The sequence below is a fragment of the Egretta garzetta genome, unplaced genomic scaffold (genome assembly GCF_000687185.1).
Source record: "Egretta garzetta isolate BGI_Z169 unplaced genomic scaffold, ASM68718v1 scaffold70, whole genome shotgun sequence".
NCBI classification, from domain to species: domain Eukaryota; kingdom Metazoa; phylum Chordata; class Aves; order Pelecaniformes; family Ardeidae; genus Egretta; species Egretta garzetta.
In genome coordinates this window covers 4,359,753-4,382,071 of record NW_009258539.1, presented here as the reverse complement: position 1 = coordinate 4,382,071, position 22,319 = coordinate 4,359,753, and the positions used below count along the sequence as shown (strand labels likewise).

Genomic DNA, 22,319 nt, shown 5'->3' with positions numbered 1-22,319 from the left:
TTTTGGATTGATGACTGCATCAGTTTGGTTTTAGTCTAAAGTTAGGCCTTCTTTCCACAAAGTTTTTAAAGTTAATAATTTCTCCTTTTCTCTAATGAAAGATCAACAACTATCAGATTTTGGGCATTCAAAACAATACCTTGGATGGTGCAAACGAAGATCACAAAAATTTGTACCAAACTAGACAAAGGATCCAATATACCACTGAGCCACTAAAAGCCTCAGATAATTCTTGAGATAGGTATATTCAAATAGCAGTGTAAAAATAAGTGTCTCCCTACTCCGTTCAGTGTCATAATGTTTAGCCATTATTTACATTTCTGCTTTTTAATGAAATCTTAATACAGGCATGCACATGTCTCACTGAAAATGCTGCACAGCGAAAGGAATATTCTCTGGATACAAATCTACAGCCATATTCAGCTTCTACCACAGAATCACAGGATAGTTTGGGTTGGAAGGGACCTTCAAAGACCATCTTGTCCAAACCCCTTCCATGGGCAGCTACATCTTTCACTAGATCAGGTTGCTCGAAGTCCCACCCAGCCTGACCCTGAACACTTCCAATGATGGAGCATCTACAACTTCTGTGGGCAACCTTTCTCCAACCATTTCTTCAAACTCCCTAAATTTCCAATAGCACTACCTAAAATTCTTCTACTGTGTTTCCATTCCTTATTTTTTCTGAAATACATAAGCGTCCAAGTGGATACTGACAACTTGTAACTGAGAACTTATCAGACCAACTGACCAAAGACTCACAGTCTCATTTAACACAAAAACATTCTTCAGTTGCTCCACACAACTCCGCAGCAATTTTGTTCCAGAGATAAGGGAGAATGCTGATTTCACAGAGTTATGAGAAGTACAAATTGCTGGTTTGTGTGTGAGAAGCTCTTTCACAATACCAACACTTCTGAAAGGCGGTATCAAAGCACGTTGCATTATTTTGCAGTAAGCAGAGAATAATGAGTGGTAGAAAGCCAAACAAATAAAGAAACAAAAAATTAAAATTTTCCTCTAACGCTCCATCAGTCTGGTTAGCTAGTCTGTAGCTAGAATCTGATGGTTCTATTTTACCATGCATAAAAAAATCAGGTTTGCCTTTCCTTCATTTGTGAAGAGCATGCATCAAATTTGAAGTCATACAGGAAAGATTTTGAAGGCTATAATGTACCAGAAATAGAACAAAAAAGACCATTAGCATGAGTGGTCTCTTCCTCAATCTGCTGCCATTCTTGTCATGGCAAATGAATCTATCCAAAGAGTCCCTCAAAGTTCTCTTACATGGATTCAGATAGACATGGGAAGTCAGCACTGAACATCTGTGTTTTATTTCCCCATGGGTGGTTAGGAATAAGAATGCTGTAGTTATTTAGGTGCAACAGAATTCTAGTCTACACACACACTATCTAATGGAGTTATTAAAGAAAATAAAAGCTGTACTAAGCATTGACAAGCACAATTTTCCACCATATTGTTTTGTCTTCCCTGCATCCCTACTAAAAATTATGTCTCAGATATATAGCCTGTGTTTGGTAATACAAATGAAAAGTAAAATTGCCTGTTATTATTTTCAGCCAGAGACAGAAACACAGCTAGTCAATTCAATTATTTTTGGAAAAAATATTCTACACATTTTAATTAATAAATGTATTAATTAATTTAATTTTAAATATTCTACAGTTCTTGAGCTAAGTCAATCATAACATGAATAGTGCTATGCTTAGAATTTAGCAAGTAGACTGAAAGCAAACAAGAATTAAGCCAGAGGCACAAAGTCAATCAAATTGTAAAGAAGAGAGAGTGGCTTAAGGAATCTGCTACCTCACATTTCTACTCATTATTGCAACACATGAGCTTCAGGAAAATTTTCCAACTCTAAATCTGTTAACTTACATGCTTTTTGCACAAAGTAAATAATGTAAGAAACAGAAATGGACTGTTAATTGGTGTAGCTATTATTCAGTAAAATATCTTGTAGGATTATGTAAGAAAAAGATATTTTAAATCTGAAAATTATTATGACATGTTCAGAAAAGCTAGAAAATATTGATTTGAACCTTAATATGCTAAGGAAGATATGGAAGCAACTTCAACAGGTACTACTCAAGAGAAGTATGAAATAAGCCATCAATTTTTTTAAATACCATGATGAGACATAAATTACCAATAAACCAAAAGTTAAAGGTTTATAGTAACAGCAGATTTTCCCACATTTTTGCTATTAACTAAGCAATGAAAATTTGAATTATTTTATTTTTGTTTGGATTGTCTTCTGTCATGTATTCTAATAATGTTCTGAATATAACATGATATTCAGACCATAGGATATTTATGATTTACTATTAAATATCTAGAAATACTATTTCCCTAGCATAGGAATTTAAGTCTGGGACCAAGAAATCTATTTCATGTTATACACCTTAGTATTTATGTGTGTTATCCAGCTAATTAAAAAATTATGTTCTAAATACATATTTGAAAAAACCCCAAAAGCTTAGAATTCCACATTTTCAAAATGTGGACATGCAAAATCTCTAAAGTTTTGCATGTCAGTATTTACATTTCTTGTCCTTTCATTTCCCTTTACTTCCCAAGTCAGAAACCATTCCCTGGAGCAATCACCAGGAAAAAAGCTTCAGCCCTGTAATCCCAGGTGGAGGATGCTGAAGTTCTGAGACTGTCTTGTGTATGTATAATTTGGTCACTGCTAGGAGCTGCAGGGGAACTAAGTTGAAGGGAGAAAATCTTTAATAGCCAATACGAAAACAATGATCTGGCAGAAGGCATGTCAAAATTGGCCATTAATTTCACTGGGATGGCAAAAAGGATAAACCTGGTACAAAAATTACACTGTGTCAAATTTCACATCCTTGGGAAATGACAGTTAAAAAAAGTGTCTCTCTTAATGGTTTTTGGTTAAACTGAAGACAACGGGGTTTTTTCACTATTCATGTTTCCTAGAATGGAACAAACAAGTTTCTTGAAATCTATACAAAATGAAACAAAAGAAATGTCAGACAGACATTCAGCAAAGGAAATTTCAGCCCTGTTGATTAAAATACAACATAGTTTTAAATGTTGGGGTTTTCATATATGGAATATCAGTATTCAGTTTCAGTAACAATTCAGAATGCAAAATAGATACCTAGTAATCCAAAATCTATTTCCTTTCATAAACAATGAGTCACACTTAATTTAAGCAAACATCCACTTGTATCAGTGTTATTAAAAAAAAATTTTGATGAATGATCTCCTTTGTCATGACACCAATTCTTCTTCCCTCTCCAAAAATCTCATAAATTTAGCCTCTTCTCATGTAGGTCTTGTTTACATGGCTCTGATCTTTATTTTGCTCTTCTCTGAATATTTTCTAATTATTCTATATACTTTCAAAGTATTTCATATTCTTTTAAAATTAAACATAATATACACAGCAAAGCTGTACTACTTACTGAGAAAGTGTTCTATTCTGAATATCATTCTTTAACTCTTACTACAGAACAACAGCTGCTTTCTGGATAAAAATGAACACTAAGAAAATATTTTGAAGTTATAATTCAGTCCACAATGAACTGAGTTATCCAAGACTCTTAAGTGTCAGGTGTAATTGAACTTACTCTTTTCACTATGCCTTATGTTTTACCTCTCTGCCACCATTTTCTTATCATTGCTCTGTTTCATAATTTAGCACTGCTGAAATTATGTTCATTCCTTGTTCCTGGTTTTAGTCAAACTAAACTGTCACTTTCAATTTGTTCCAATTTACTACACACTCTACCCAAACATTTAATAACTGCAGCAGATAATACTAGTTTTCATGCAGGTTTTAAGTGTTACTGTACTAGTAACCTTTCATGTATAAAATCTGGTATACAATGAAGTTGCTGCAGAGATGTGTGCAGCTACTAGGCAGAAGCTTTTAGTATTAGAAAGCTGTCATAAACTGGACAGACTTCATGGACAGTTTGAACTAAACTGAAGCTCTTCCCAGCCCATGAGTAGGAAGGCCTTCTCTCTCGCCTCTCTTCCTTTAAGTTCTGTATTCTAATACACATCTTCTGTGCATGTTGACTTGACTTCTAACTCTGCAACTCCTCATTTTTCTTTATAAAGGAACTTTTAAAATATCCATGTAAACTATACTTGCCGATTCCTCTTTATTCAGCATTTATGAATTCTTCTGATTCTACTAACGGATTTTGATTTTTTTTTAAACACATCATCCACAACATCTCATGTCTAGATATGTTCTGCAATCCTATTGTAATGAATTTGATTTAAAAATCAGTATTTTAGAACCATGGGTATAACAGAGTGTACTGGTATATTATTAGTAGTACAAATATGAAGTGACAGGGAGATAATGATAATTATCCAAATAATTTTCTCCTCCAAATTACTTGAGAAATATTTTAAAAACAACAGACACTTAAGACAAAAATCTGAATGCCTCTTTAAGCAACAAAGTGTTGTTGTCATTTCATAACCAATCTAAATGATTGCACTGTATTTAGTATTTTGTAAAACATAAGAATCAAAATCCTTATGAAAATGTGACATGAATGCTCTGGAATAATTGCGTACAAAGAAACCCTGACACAAACCAAACCAAAATTATTCTGTGTTCCTAAAGCTCTAGAGCTGCAAATAATAAATGTTATTCTCTGCCAAAAAAAAGGTAAAGGAACGTTCCATAAAGCCCCTTATGACTAGTAATTTGAAACCATAGGTCCTGAGAAATGTGACTTACATTTAGCAGAATAAAGGAAATGCTTATAAATAAAAAGACAACAGCAGAGGTCTTGTCCCTAGGATGATTCACAATAAAGAACGTTTCCTCCCTTGTCAGCAATCTATCATCTAGAGCGAAGGTTGGCTGGGTCTGTGTCATTGCTCAACAAACCTCATCTGACTTTCCCAGCATCTCTCATGCTCAGAGTTCCTTACTCAGGTCTGCCTAAACCTTGGTTTTATGTGCTCAGGCCATGGATAATTAACGTATTCAGTGTTATTAACTTGGATATAAGAAATACCAGGTGATAAAAAACATAAAATGCCTCCAAATCTTCCAAGATTATGTCCCTTGAATATAAAGGAGGCAGCATCTTCACAAAACCTCATCCATGACTAAGATTTTGCATATTTAAAGAACAGGGGAAAATGTCATTGAAATGTTAAAAGCTGCCAGGACACACTTAAGCACTCAAGTTAAGTAGATTTCTTTTCAGTAGGTCTGAATATCAATGCATCTCATCCACCCAAGAATGCACTTAGTGCGTTTCACATGTTTAAGTAATCAAATTATGAGTAATGTATGTGCCCACATATGTGGAAATTGTATGGCTTTTGACCAAGTAGATCAGTTTTCTAAATATTAAAAATAGATTAAATACATCTTTGCACTTCAGAATTGATAAGTGGCATATCCTTAAATGTTTAGAATTAGTGGTCTATGAACAGGCATATAATTTCTGATTTATACGTCAGATTTTTGCTTGTGTTTAGAGCACAGCTGCTACAGACAAAGAAAGATAGTACAGCTGGCCTTCTGTAAATGAAATCCACAACTGGATGGCGTAAGAGTGTCAAAGAAATAAAAAAAGAGAGATCATTTATATATGTGTATGCACAAACCCACATATCTTACACACATACCTCACCTGTCTTTCATGTTGAAGAGAATAGCTTCAAGCAGTAAGTTATCAACAACGCCTTGGGAGATTTTGTAACATGGTTAAGAGAAGGCACAAAGCTTTAATTTTTTAGAAAAAAGGGTAACAGAGGATCATTAGCAGCTGAAGTGACAGTAGCCTTTGGGGAATGATCCATCTCATTGCTCTTGAAAAGAGAAATCTGAGTTTTAGAGACTCAACGACCGGTTCATTTTCACTACCTGGAATTTGTCTTTATCTGCCAGAGAAAGACAACTTCCTGTAAAAATTCAGTTCCTTGGCCATCTATGTACAAATCAGCCACCAAGCACTGCATTACTGACAGATCTAGTTGTAGAGTGCATTTGATTATATTCAATTCTAAGTTATGGTTAATTGGGTTTTACTGAGCTGCAGCAGAAAACCACTCTGAAAACCATGTTAGGTGATGTTTCTTGATAAGAATCACTTAATACATGCCAAATATGGATTTCAATGTGCAAAAATAAAAATGTACTTTTGGCAATCCAAACATATGTAGAATAATACTTTATAATCATGTGGATAGCAGATTTGTTACAGTATTTCATGGTTTTTGTACTAACATGAAAACCAGCAACAGCACAGTTGTTAGTAATCGTGAATGGCTGGAAATTTCCCCAAAATTACTTGTATTTTAAAATCTGTATAGAACTATGAGTTACAATATCCAGTATGGTTATTATTGGCTTAATAAACCATTTTGAAATGGGATTCTGGCTGCAAGAATCACAGATGTGTAAAATTTACAGGAAATTCCCTGTATCCTGAAATAAGACACAGTAGAAAACTGTGCAAAACCAGTACTCTATGTGTCAGTAGATGAAAGAAAAGTATTAACAAACGGGAAAAGAGGAGGAAAAAAACAAACCAGAGCATTAAAATACTTGTATTTTTAAAAAAAAACAACAACAGCAAACAACCTAATTTTTAATTAACTAAATAAAGAGCCTACTGGAAATACAGGAGAAGATGAATTAGGAAGAGAACTCTTAGAGCAATTATGCAAGAAGTTACATATACAAGAAAACTCTTTCTCAAAGAGCCAGATGGCTTTCCATATTAAAATTATTACATCATTGAAAAATATTATAGCTAAATGTATAATTACATTCTACAATACCATGTTCCTGCTAAAATTAAGAAGATTGAAGAAAAAAAAAATTCTGATATGTATGAGCCCTACTACAGGTTTGCAGCATTAATTATATAAAGCAAATATCCTCAGAAAATAAGTTTTGAATTCACAGTTAACATAATTAAGTAATGACCAAGCACAACTATGCCATGACTACGACAGTGATTCTTAACATGAAATTCTACTAAATACTTTCTCACATATGGCTATAAATGCAAATTAGACTTCCTAAACTCCAGGTAGACTGTTTAATTTAGCACACTCACTTTTGCTATGTGTTAGCAATCTATGAACTGTGATTTTTTCCATACAATCAATTGGAGTTTCATGTTTGACAGAACTGTTGTATTTAAATTGTTTTATAAATGCTTTAAGTATGGTGATGAACAAAACCAGAGATACCGTATGTCCTAATACTTAGAAGAGCTTGTAATAGGATTATGGAAACATTGCAGTTGCTGACTTTATGAGACAAAGAGACAAGACCTGGTTTCTCTACCTGATTTTTCCACTCCCTAAAACTTGAAATGAAGAGAACAACATTCCTGTGAGCTGGTTTCAGCAGATTTACTAAATGTACCCATAAAACCATTATAATTTACTAAATGTTACAAGTTTTCAAATTTTTTCTGCAAAACCTCATTTTTTGTTATTTTACATTACTTTGTTATAAAAAGTCCATCCTAGAATTATCTAGGACAATTAATAAAAACTAATTTTGAATTTGTATTTTATATTTATCCTATTGGATAATGAGAAATCAGGTTTAAGTCTTACTATACGTATTTACTTTGGATAAAAGTGTTCAAAGCAGTTAGCACTGAAAGATTCTTGTAAATAAACTTATTTTTCCTCTTAAGGATTTATTAAAATGGATTCTTTCTGAATGGGAGTGAAAAAAAAATCACAAACTCAGTTTTAAAACACAGTTATTCATGACAGTTCTGTAATTTGATTCATGCAAATCTGTCAGGGATAAAAATCAACCACAATTTAATTTCAATCCTTTCCCAACCAGCTGCTGAACAATTTATGCACTACTTTTCTATTTTTACTGCAGGATAATGACAATGATGAATGCTTTTCCTTGGAAATAAATATTCATTAAGCAGGCTCAGATCAAAACTGTACCCTTCCAAAAGCCCACGAATGTGCAAGATCCATTTGCCTCTTCTAGGAGATTTATTTGGGAGAAAGATGGAACTGTGCCCACAAATGCATCTCATAACAATTCAATAGTTCAGTTAAATTAAACCTGTGGCAATACTTACTTGTAACCTCAGTAATCAATACTATTAAAGTTAGTGTCAACTCTGATAATACCAAATACATGTGGGTGAACAACAGGTTAGTTATGGATATAAATCAGATAAAGATTGCCCAAATGTGAAGCATTAAAAAGCACTTAAAGGAAGTCAACTGCCAGTACAATGCTTGAGGTAGGTCACTGTTTTTCCATCCAATCTAGTAATGAACATACATTCATAGACAAGGACCAAGTGGTAGCTCATTAGCCACGATTTACATGGTCTATGACTTTTTTTTTTCTTGTGCAGAAGAATCATTCCATCAGAAGGGATTGTTAAAAATTAAGAATGGCAATAACTTTGGCATGTTGTGTGCTTCAATACTCAGAACCACTTTATTCTACTGGTACTAAATCAGAATTGGTAAAAGGAATGGCCTATTGTTATTTCACACGTTCCTATTATCAGTTATATGCTTCTTTTGCTCCAATACTTCACTGTTTTGCTTCACTGGACATACTATACTGCCTTGCTAGGAAACTGAAAACACCCTAATTTTCAAGAGCCAATAAAGAATGCCTATATATGTGTGTATGTGTATACAGATGCCTAAAATGTATAACATCTGTGCATGTATAAGAATTATAACTAGATATGATTTTATAGAAGCTAATAACAGCATATAGATGTGGTGGTGTTACATTTCCTCTGTTGTGGAAAGAGATAAATAGGCTCCTACAGAGGACCATTCAGAGCACCTAGTCAGAGCCCCTGCCCTGATTCTCCCTCTAAGCTTCTTTCTTATAGCTGACTGTAGGCAAATTCCACTCTCTTTAGACTAATGTTTTCTTTTGTTAAAATCTTTCCTTCCCCAAAATAATCACAGAAAAATGGAAATGTGGTCTTCTCTTCATGCTGGATGACAGTTTGAAATTACTGTAATTATATACACTACTTAAGCATGATTTTTTACAAGGCTTTCCTCGCACAAACATTATTCTGCAAAAGCTGATAACTCATTCATCTACTTAGGCTTACAACTTTAATCTTATTCTCTTCTTATGTCAATTCTGTGTTGGAAAAATTCCACCAATTTCTAAGGATTTCAGTGTTGCAAGCAATGAAGAAACCAGACAGTAATATTTAAAGTCAAATAAACAAAGCTGAATTAGTTTTTTCTTAACTACATTATCTACCTATTGGACAATATTTTCTGTTAGTTAATTAAACTGTAATAATTGCACAGAGTACAGCCCCAATCAGACTTCAAGATTTTTTGATCTAGCATGAATGGAACAGCTAAATTTTTACTTGGTTTTGTTGCTGTTTTAATAAAAAATATTTTTAAATCAAACACTAAAAGATGCCAAGATTGGGTGTGGATAGAGTTACTTACTAATTACTTCAAATTATAAACACACAAACAAAACTTTAACCACCATTTCACTATTTTAAATATAATACTACCCCTCTCCATCCTTTCTCTCCCATTCAAGGACGTACTTTGCAGGTACCCTAATGCTCTTGTCTTCCAAATGCAGGTGGAAAGAGACAAAAATGAATGAACCCTTCAGTGGTCTTGTATTTTGGACCAATGTGCCTTCATATATAAACATCTGCATATACATACATCACAGAGATGGCCTGAGCACTTGTAAAACAAATGTCTGAGAGTGAGCGCAGACTGCTGATATACAGAAGCCCCAAAATAATGGAAACTTATCCTTGTAAGAAAAGCTTGCTTTCTTACCTTAAGACACTCTTCTTGTTTGAAGAGATCCTCACAATCTTTAGCCTGCAGAGCAGGAGAATTAAGGCGCTCTTCTACTTCAGACAAGGCTTGCAGAAGGTGAAGAATCTCTGCCAGGTATGTAGAAGGCACATGAGTGGTTTCCACAGTCATAGTTTCAGTCACCGCAAAAGTTGTATCTTCATGAACTGTTTGCTAGTATAGATATACAACAGAATGCTTTCTTTAGTTTCTTAACACTACACAAACTTATAAGTTAATGCAATTTCCAGTTCACAACCTAGAAACAACTAAAAGTAATTTCTAAGGACAAATGCAGGAAATATTTGAGGTTTCTGGCACAGATCACTCGCTGTCCACTAGGCTGTTTGAAAAGCAGGTACTAAAATTAAACATGCAAAAATGTACACACTTTTTTTCTCCTACTCTCCAAGAATGAAGATAGGAATTGCAAGACTACTCTGAGATTATGGTGTTACTGATATTGTAACACTAGCCCCTTCATTTTAAATCATCACACTTCCCTAAGAATATATCCTTTGTTGTAGAAATTCCATTCACGTGAGGCCTAAAACACTAAATCATTTCAAGGTTTCAAGTAAAATAATGACGTGTGTAATAGACACAATTTCTTAGCATGCAACACAAAACAACTAGGTCAACTCAGCACTTTCAAATCTATACTAAAACCTTTATCTTTAAACTAGAAAGTACAATTTGGAATTTCATGATTTGAAAGGTCTTTAATGCATTCATATTTCTAAAAGAAATCCCAGCAACACACACCTCAGAAAATTAAGACTTTTTTTTTTTTTTTTTTTTTTTTTAATCTGGACAAATGTGTAATAGACATCCTATTCTGAAAGCACATGCATACACCAAGTGTAATGAAATCCTAGAATATTTTGATTCCAAGAAAATAGATAGCTGGTCTATGGTATTTGGAAAGATACTGACATATAAGGTGACAAAATAGTGACTGTTTATATCAATTCTCTACATTTCTGATTTGATGTTTTTATGGATCATAGATAAAAAGTTTAGCTAACTAAACTCCAAATACATGATCATCTGCATCTCCATTAGAAAAGGCAAAAATTAAAAGATATAAAATATTTGTGATTTCATAAGCATAAGTTATTATTTATTTGTTTTGTCACAGCATGCAGAATTCCTAGTAGGGGACCAAAATCCACTATGCTTTATGTCTGTCTTCTCAAAAATATAAACTTCACTTACTGAGGACCTCAAAGAAATTTTACAAGCAATTGCTGGTAAACTTTCTTTGAAAAATAGTGTTATTTAGATGCTCCATTCCTAATACAATCAGGGATTTTGGAGCCATATATGTGAAAGACAATGGATCAATGGTCCTGAAGAAAACAATATCATTAGTTAGCTACACAGTATGTAAAAGAAAACAAATATGAACTTTATCTTGCACACACTACTTCAGCAAGCTGTCTCTTTTTAATTTATCTGTTTGCCCTGTCTGTCCTTTCACGACATGTTTCCTCAGTTACCAGGCTGAGTCATCTGGTTCTTCAGTTTTCTTTAGAGTTTTAAAATATGCATATACACACTCTAGAAGATGTATGCATCACATATAAAGCCCATAAAGTTATCTGTAGACTTGTGTTATTCTGCTGCATTTCTTATGCAAATTTAATTGCTTTGCTTATACTTTTGTCACTAAATGACTTTGTCAGTACATCTGCTAACACTGAAACCTCTCTAATTACCATATCACTGCTATCATTTTTATTATTTAAAATAAATTGCTTAAAAAAGTTCTGATTTCCCCCCATATGTTTAATGAATCACACACTCTGCAAAAATAAGAGTTTACCCCAGTAAAACTAAAGAAAAAGCTGTCTTAGTTGATTAGAAAATGGGAGATTCTCAACAGGCCACTGAGGTATGCAGGAATATATTTTGATTCCTCAAGACTACGCTGTGACAATTCTACATGTAGCAAAGCACCTTAGACCCACATGAGGAACATTTTAACTGTAAGCGTATATTTCTTTTTGACTGAGAAGACAGGATATTTATATTCACAGTACTGAAGAACATGATAGAGGTGCAAGGTTATTCACTCAAAATGAGGTCACATGAATATGGAAAATGATACACAAAATATAATTAGTTTCTATAGTTTTATTAGTTTATTTTTTATCCCAAATTTAGGCTAATAACTATGCATACATGTACACATACATGCACACACATACGTGTATACATGTGAATATAAAATAAAATCTGTGCCTGCTTGCTCTAAGTTATTCCTGAAACCAGAAAAAAAGTCAAGTGGAAATCTGATGTGTGAGCACTTCATGGATATCATGCTTAATTATTTATAGTAGTGCCAAAATTGGGTATCTTTCAAACACTGCTATAGAGAACTCATATAAAATCACTCTTCAAGTCAAAATTAATTAAAACCTGAAGATAGGTCTGAACCTTGTATGACATACATGGTTTAGCAATCTCTTAAAATACAAGTAATATTTAACTAGTATCAATGTTAATGAGATGTATGCAACCATGTATTCATACTGCCTGTTACAGAAAACTTTACAATCATATTTCTCAAAGCTGGACAATTACTCATATAGTACTACAGGAAACATAATTCAGGAGATTTCTAGTTCAAGCAAACCATTAATGTTTATATTACTAGTTAAACTGTAAAGTACTACAAACAAATAAATAAATGGATTGATAATTGAAAGTAGAGGCTTGCCAGAACCTGCCCTCATATTTGGGAACAATATTTAATACCTTATTCTAAAAAAAGAGTAACAATCCAAATTAACTAGTTTCTGAATACTATTTAAATAAAAGAGTTGAAAATTTGATACAACTTTAGAAATCAAGGATTAAATTTCTTTCCCTTTAGTGGGTTTTTCGATAGATCCCAGGTGTTTCTTTCCTTCTGTCTTTCCCTCACTGACAGTAGCATAACAGAACCCAAGGCAGAAGTTGGCATCCTGCATTAAAGAATGAAGGACAGGCATATACAGAACTGACAATTTTAATCAGCAAAGAAAGGGAAAATTTTTTGGCTTGTCACGATGTTTGCTGGAATTGCCATACTGTAGAAGATACAATGGGCGAAGTACTTACCCGTATTCTAGACAAGAATCTTTACTCAAAATGCATAGCTGAAACTGAATACTATACTAACACTGTAATGAGAAAAAACTTTAAAAAAAAAAAAAGGAGATTGTAGCAGCTGGAAACCACTACTAGTAAAAATAATATTACTTCAATAAATATATATGTCATTGCTAATGCCAAAATGGTTCATCAGAAGCAGGATAGGCTAACTTTTTATAAGGTTTAAAAATAAATAAGAAAAATTAATTAAATTTTTAGAATGGTTTTGAATAAGTTGAATCTGGCAAAGTGGCAGAATACACTAGGTAGTTACTTGAAAATACTCAAACCCAAATATTTTTAAATAATACATACTACAAATAAACTGTTCAGAATGATGGGGAAATACTGGTGTAAGTGGCCATTTCCTATATTGTTATTTCTGCAAAATACATTTTTATTGATATAAATGTATTTTGTATTTTTACTTGATTGTCAGTGATATAGGGATATGAAAATTATTTCTAGTCTCTGAAAAAAACTCTTATGGATAAGGGTTAACATTCCATGCATTCCTATTCACCAAGTGTTATCATCACTAGAACAGTAAATTGAATTTTCTTTCTCATCATTACATATTTTTAATTAAGGAATAGGATCTTTACATAAACATGACTACCTACACACAACAAACTGATTTTATTGATAGTTAAGCCCTAGCAGGTGCAAGGCAAAGACAAGGCAAAGACATCCGTGAACTGGCCCTTACAAAGACCAATAAGCAAAAAACCAACCAACCAAACAAAAACACCCAACAGAAAAAAGAACTACAGGAATAATTTTCCCTACAAAAAGAAACATCCCCCCAAAGAAGTATCTGTGGTGATTATTGCCTACATCTCAAACAGTATTACCTGGTGGCGTCAGAGCTAACTGGCCTTCGAGAATGCTGTTAATTTCCTTTTAGCACTGGAAAACTCAGTGTTTAAACACATTTCACCCATCTCAGTATATACATGTCCTTTCCTCTTTCTGCAGAGCGAACAATCCCAACATCACTTTTACTGCTCAACAATTTACACCCAGAAAGCCTCCAATCTTTTTGGTTAGGCCTTGACAACTGTTCCATTTTTGGTCCCATTCTGACCATAGGCCTCCAAACGCATAGTGGCCTTGGTGCACTGTGCTTTTTTGTTAATAACTTCACACAAGCAGGATACGTGGGAGGAGTAAAGTGGCAAAACACACCTATTGACACTACTGTACCATGACACTGCTCCTAGCAGCATCCTGATGAAGAGTTCAGGAAAAAAAAACACCCAACATGCGCCTCCTCCTGAAGTGTACTAATGTTTGAGAAAGTATTCTTTGCAAGCAGCTGTAAGATATATGAGAGTGTAAAAACTCAGTCATCATGGGAGAATAAACATAAGTGTGCTCATACGAAAAATAGAAGCAGCTAGCGGACACCTTCTGGACAAAGGCAGACAAAAAGGCCAATAAACTTTGGGACAGTTTATTGCTTTCTAGAGCAAACTCTAAGCTACTTGATATTGGCTAGCCCATAGTTAGCATCAATACATGAAATGGAGAATTAAAACCACAAAAGTATGATCAAATGCTATCAGAGATCAAGAAAACCACTTTCAAGTACGTTTATATGTAAATAAGGTTTTATTCACCCCTTTCTATGCCAACTGTGAGCGATGATGTCAGCTAACATTCAGAAAAATAAATTCTGTGTCTACAGTATTGCTAGCACATCTTACCTGTAAGTGCGTATATACACAGAAGGTAGATCAAAATTATACCAGTGACATGGAATTTTCATTATGAGATTGGATGGCCTTAGTCAATCACAAAATACTACCCATCAGTACAAAAAGAGGCATCTCTTTCAAGTACAGAGACCTAAATCCTCACTACAGGATTAAAAATTTATAGAATGCTTATGCAATTCCATGAAGGCAAGGCTTCAAAATGCACTTGGCAGCATTAAAATCTATTTAAAATAATTATTTTTTTAAATCATATTTTCAAGTAAGAATGTAAATATTGTCACATGTATGTGATTTTTCTACTCATATATGATTGCAGTCCATGAAAGCCTGCATGTTGCAATACTTAAAACATGTATTTTAATGCTTGTATCTTGCTTTATTGGTGACATATAAAAATTGAAACTTTAAAAATACATGCGATTATTTTCAGCACTGTTCTTGGATGGAGAGTGCTTTATGTCTTCACAATACTGCCAAGGCATACCTTAGTGGTTGAGAAATGCTGCATTAACAATTTTTATTCTATGATAAAATGAGTCTATTTTATTTATATGTAAAATAAAATAAAGCTAGTTACAATTAAGCTATTCTTAATAATAGCATTAGTTAGAAAGTATTTCAGTAAATTTTACATGCTAGGAATAGCATTAGAAAATTGCAGCGTTCGATTTTGAAAACGATCAATCAACAGGCATAGACCAGTGTGAACTTGCTTTCACTGTCTTATTTTTGACCTTCATAACTTGATTGAAATGCAAAGTTTTTCTCCATAAGAAAATGCCTGTTCCCTGCACTTTTAGGCTTAAGTTATGAGACATCTCCCAAAGCCTCAGATAGTCATGCTACACTCTGATGAGCTCTATATGGTGGATTGGATAGATACCTGTGGTTGCTTGGCTCAAAGAATGAGGTGAATACTTATTCCACCCCCATTTTTTTTTTCCTATGAGTGTGTTATTTTCACATTTAAATGAGAAAAAAAAAAAGAATAATACAGGCAAAACCTGTAACAATTAATTTTAAACATTAAACCCAGAGGAATTCATCCTTATGTTGGTTGAATTCACAGTTGTAACTTTGGGGTTTTGTTTCTTTCTGGTTTTCTTCCCTTTTTTTTTCCTTCCCTTTTTTTTTTCTTTTTTTCTTTTTTTCTTTTATTCCAGGAGGTAAATACATAAATACATAGTTTAAAAACTGTGACAAAGCATTTTGGCACTGCAGCTAATCCTCTGTGCTCTGTATACCCGCATGCCTTTAGAGCACTCCAAGTTGTCAAATACATTGAGTCAAGTGGTAAAATGAACAGCGCTGGTAATCCCTTTTCCTTTTCTAGTTGCTTAACAGTGCTTTTGTTTTATTCTTGCTTAGATAATTGCCTCCAGGTATGGACGCTCCTCAGGCTGAGGCATTCCTATATATTGAACTTATCTGCACCTTAGTTTAAAACTTACCTATTGCTCCTTACTAAAGACCTGCCAGCATTCACGCAAATAGGGGACTAACACAACTACCACAAATTGGAAATTCTAGCAGTTCTGCTGTTAACTTTTAACCCTGACAACTTCCATTAGTGTCTATTTGTTAATCAAAGAGAAAAAAAAATCATTTCAGCTATGGTGAGACCGAGACATAAGACTCTCATATGCTGTACTGTGTGTGATATAAACCAGCTCTTTCAGAAAATAAAAAAAACCCAGAGCACTGTGTATCTTATGCCATAGCTACAATGCCACCATGTCCTGAAGAAAACCAAAATCTAGTAGCATTATGGCATAACTGACTAATTGGAACTACTGAGATTTAGAAAATGTCTCTTGTTTTAAATAAACTATGCATATATGTTAACTACTTCTGATAAAGATGGCCTATCAAACTTATTAACTGCAGTAGTTCAAAATTGACAAGTAAAAGAAAATCTGTATGTCTGTTGTGTAACTTTAAACAGATATTTGTAACTTTATAAAAGGAATTATTAAAAAAATAAAGTCTATACCTCATAAGCATTCAACAAACACTGCTTAGGCCACCTATAGTCGTTAGGATTTTGCAGGGAAGGTAAGCCTTTACCTACTCATGAGTCAAAACAGATAGCCATTCTCAGTAATAGAAATCAGTAAATAATCAAATACTTAGGTACTCATGTTACTTTTTGGTATGAAAAAAATCAGGACATGTTGCAAAATCTACATCTTAGGCTGGTTCTCAACAGATACTTAAAACCGTTATTTAGAATTTTTAAGAGTTTACCTGGAAAGGACTTTTGTAATTGATTTATATGTGTTAACTTCCAGTAGACAAAATGTATTTGAAAGTTTTTATATGCTAACTGTAGAATATATAAATCCATAGAGTAGATAACCATTTCTTGTATTAATCTTGCAATAATTTTCACAGCTGAAAAAACACATACAGATATTATAAAGGAAACATCATAGTTAAGGAAGTATCTAGTTGACACTGTAGAAGATTAAACTCTTCTACACAGTCCTATATCCTTGTAACCATTACGTTCAGCTGTAACAGTTGTCTACTGATTCTGTTAAACCAACATTATGCACTCAAATTTACCTGCACAGCAGGAAGCACCTGAGAGAATGGAAGGAACTTCAAATTATTTGTACTCAAAATAAAATTTAAAAATTGTGTTTTGCAGACAGTGTTAAGCTATAGAGAAGAAACTGTGTATAATGGTAGAACAAGCTTCTACACAATATGCTGGAGGGCAGCCTTCCTAGGATCAGACTTTGGCCAATGCCAACTTATTTAAATGCTGATTTATTAAGACTATAGAAGTGCCCTAATCTTAGACAGCATTTATGCATGAAGTTTTAGGGCTCTCTTGAATAATAATATGTGTAACTCCACTGACTGATCACCAAGGAACCAATTAATGTTAAATAAAGCACAGATATGTTAGAATTCAGTTCATCTGATGACTAAATTGACTATCCCATTTTGACATTGACTGTTGATTTGTGATGCTAACTTTCCAGATATTTATGCAAACTACACCTGTTAGCTGTTTGCTGAGATAATTTAGAAAATAATCTAAAAATACTATTAAAATACCAGTTAAGTGTTGAATGCTAACATCTTCGAAGAGCAAGGTCCTAAAGACCAACACCTTTCAGAAATGTTAAAAGGCATTACCTAATTATTTTCCAGCTTTATGTCTTAAAATAACCTTTAATATACATTTATAGAGATGCAATCATACAGAATGATGATAGGGTTTGTCACTTAGGCTGATTTTGTTACTCCAAGTCATAGATTTTTTTAAAATAATGTGAATGAAATTGCTGTAAATCCAGCAGTTTTGAAAACTAATTAAATGTATAAACAGATATTCAGCACTCACACTGTATATATCCAAATTTACTTCCTTCTGCACCTTTATGAATATACTCAAAATCATCCATGCCAAAAAAAAAAAAAAAAAAAAAGAGTGATGCTGGCATCCTTAATTGTAGACAGGAAATGAACACCACCTCTTCAAAAGATACTGTCACTTAGGGCCAGATCAATCTGCAGCAGGTATTTTCCCTTATCACTTAATTCAGTATTAACCCAAGTAATTTTGACACCAAATTCCTCATGATATAATTTGTTATGTTAATAAATTCAGATATACTGTATCAGAGAAAATAAGATGGTAATTAGCTGTCTTGTTTCCCAAATAGCCTGGTAATTATAAGGAAGAAAATACTATACTAGTATAATGCAATTTTGTCCAAAGAATGTTGAAAGGAGAGCGAATAGAAGAATTTTCATAGGAGAGACAACTGGGTGCTATGTCACACATGATTCTTTAACCAAAGGCTGTTAAACCTTGTTTCCATCTTAACCATACAGAGAAGAGAGAAAAGTCTGTGATGTGGCTAAGACTACATTCTTATAACTGCTTCATATAATTTAAAGACAACACCCTAAATCAGCCTTAGTCCAAGTTGCAGCAAGAGTCTTCATTCCTATATGATGAGGTAAAGATGTTGAGTTTGTACTCAATATACGAATGTAATTCAGACCACTTCACTGAAGTTTATCACAGATAATGAAAAATGGCAGAGAAAAATCTTTTCTGTAAAGTTCTGTCATCTATTTTTAACTTCACTCTATTAAAATACTGTAAATTCAATAAGGAAATATGAGAGAAAACAAATACACCTTAGAAGGAAGATTTAAAAATACTGCAGCAAAGTGGTCCATTTTTACAAAAGAAGGCTACGGATGGTCTTTACTTAAATTTCCACAGCACTGTATGCATTCCTTTTGGACACAGAGACTGTAAAGTGCATTTTAAAATGCATCTATAAAACGAGCCACTCTTCAACTATATCAAAGACACTATTCATCTTCACTGTATTTCCCATAGCTTATCTTAAATTTGACGTAAAACTAAAGTATTTGAAATAGAATTAAATTATTTGGAATAAATTTCCTAATAGAAATTTCCAGGTTGATGGATGCTAGAAAATGGGTGTAAATATAAGAGCCATGATTCTCTTCCCAAAGATTCTCATTCATCCTCATCCCTTTTGCAGACCACAGTCAAAAAAGACCAGTCTTTAGCTGTGCTGTGTAAAGCTATTTGTTTAAAAAGCTGCCACTGTAAATGTCAGAAAAGTTAAATGGTGTCACAGGATCACCTCTGTCCTGTCCTTAAGAGACCCAAAGGACATAGGTGAAACAGATACTAATCCATCACTGTATAGTTTTCTTTCTTTTATTTGTTCCCCTCGCCCACTCATCGTAGGAATAATGAAGAACTAGTTTGCCCCTTCTTCTTGGCAACCATTACTTGGTTATTTACTCAAAGAAACATTTAAACAAGGATAAGGGAACAAATCCACTTCATTCCAATGCTGCTGGTGGTGAAAACTATGGAAAGCAACAATCAAAAACAATGGTAACGCATTACCACTGAAGTATCCATGTTATTTAGATGCAGCAGATAATTAGAACATGAAGTCTTGTGTTTATCTGTGACAGATTTATTTCAATTAATGCTTGATTTATATTTTATAAAATACCTTTACATATATATAATTTATCAGTTAAAAAAAAATAAATTTAATTAAATGACTAAATAGAGCTCCACAGGGAAATATTAACTGAAAACTGCAAGATGCCCTTAAAAGACTGAATTTAAACAAACTCTTGAATTTCAGCTGTAAACTTGATCAATCCTTAACCTGGTTCCAGAAGTTGTTCACATACTCTCTCACCTGAAGTGATCATCCACTTAGGAGACAGGTGTTTTGAACTTCTGAATGCTTCACAGAATTTTAAACAGAACAATGTCTTTTATTTGGAAAAATGAAGCTTATAATATTTATTTCATAGTAAGTACTAAGAGTACTGGTATTTTATTCATATTGCAGATAACCATTGAACTGCTCAGATTATATCACTTACCTTATAAATACATGTTTTGTATAGCTATTTTCCTTATTCTTGTTCAACACATAGTCTAACTGGTATGAAAGACAGTCTCTCCTGATGTTTATCATTTGATCAACTTTATTATTTTTCCCAGTATGGCCACAATCCAGGCCCAAATATTTCAGTAGTGAAATTAATATAAATTTCAATAGAATGTTCATGTGCGTCACCAATGAAATTACTGAAATGACTTAGGTAAGCCTATTTTTTTGCTTGTACATACATTTATAGGTACATAATTTTGAGAGCTGTTAATAGGTTGCAAGAACAATATTCCTCCTGTCATAAAAATACTCTGTCTTACTATTTACAGCATAGTGCAGCATGTGTGATGAAAGAATGTTGGATAGCTTGATAAAATATGATTATAGGACATATGAAATAAGAATTTCTAGTGTAGACTTCACCTGTGTTCATCTAGAAAATGTTTTCTCATGATACCGGCCTTCAGTACTCTCTACATGCAGAATAATTTCAGTCAGCTCCATAAAACCTAAACTGAGCTATGACATAAACATGCTCAGAGACTGCTGAAATGAAAACATGGAAAAAAAGAACTTCTATAAAACAGGCATTGGCTAAAGCTAATTTAATTAAAAAGTAATCAATATATCAATAACTGATTTTGATCCTGATTTGAATTAAACTATCTGAATCTAACTTTTGCTCTGCAATAGATAACTATTTTCATCACCCTGGAACAGTGGCATAAACTGTTGCAGAAAAATAGCAACTGGAAGATTTAGTTTTAGACTGTAGCAAAGGGGATTGATAACTTTTCTGAAAACACTGTGTGACTGCCAAGGCTTAATGATTTTAGATTCTGCAGAGATACCTAGAAGTAAACGTCCGTTGATCTCTCCAATGTTATAATTTTTACTGAAATGAATTTTTTTAAAAACAAAAATGTCATTTTAATATGCAAAATTTGCATACAGCTCTAGGAATAAACTTTAATGTTTTGGTTTTTGAAGAGTATTTTAAGCTGCCATGAATTTCAGTGGGATTTAGTGGCTAATCATAATTTTAAAACATGATGGTAAAATATTCCACTCTTTAATAAGTTATTCAGATTTCACAACTGAAGTTACTACTGACTAATTGCAAATGAAAATTTTTAGCAGAAATGAAGTAGAATGCTAGACAGGAATCTGAAACCCACCCCACTGAAAAACTGGATTTTCTGCCCACTGTTTATTTTGCCACATATGAATAAAGACACTGGGTAGGAGAAGAAACTTGTAGTCCATGAAACAGGAACTCCAAAAACTTTTTCCAATTAGTGTCATTTTAGGTTTTGTGCACTTGCATTTATGTATTTGTGTACCATTTTAATCTGTTATTGCAATACACTCACCTTTTTCCCTATAGAATGACACACATTACTCTCTCACAATTTTTGCATAAAGAGACGACCACTATAGCAAATAGAATAATGTCTCAAAATTGGCATTAAACAAAACATGCAGTGTTTGAGGTAATATAACTACATCATGCCTTATTATCAAAAGCGGTGACAGAAAATCCCTTTTTATATATATACACCCATATAAATTTGTCAATTAGTTGCTGGATGTTTACTGCTACGTATTTGTGAGACAATCAGAATTTTATGAGAATCTGTCATGCTAGAGAGAATCAATTCTTATATGGTTATGGTTCCTGTATCTTTCTGACAGGTCTTCCCAACAAATATTGGGGAAAAGTAAAATCCAGGGGGGCATGATCATTCTAATTTCACACTTTGATATCAGAAATATATTAGCTCCAACAAAGGTAAGAAATGCAATTCTGTCATTAAGCCACATAATTAAAGGTTGTCTTCAATGCAGTCTTGCTATGTTTATTCAATGAATCATAATGAATTGCATGATATACAGTACAACTAAATCCTCATTGATTTATAATAACAACTTTCAAATGTTAAATAAGTCTGTTATTGAATACATCATCAATTATAAATAAAAATGCAGCAGGTTTCTATTTCTGTTGCTTTAAAATAAATTCTTTTTTGTATTTTTATTATATGGTTTTATTCAGTTAGTGGTTAACAGAAAATCTTTGTCAAAGTTATTTTGCTGGTATATGCATGTGTTTGAGTGAATAGTTTGAATTTTCATTTTTCTTTTTGATTTTAAAGTCTTGCACAATTGATTTATCCTC

General features: G+C 33.2%; 1 protein-coding gene across 1 annotated transcript in view; it reads right to left on the bottom strand.

Annotated features, from left to right (window-relative positions):
- The window catches only part of DMD (dystrophin), a 1,215,125-nt gene that overhangs the window by 655,545 nt on the left and 537,261 nt on the right, over positions 1–22,319 (bottom strand). The window contains 1 exon segment of the mRNA XM_035901725.1: positions 9,832–10,026. Within this exon segment, the coding sequence (XP_035757618.1) occupies positions 9,832–10,026 (195 nt within the window).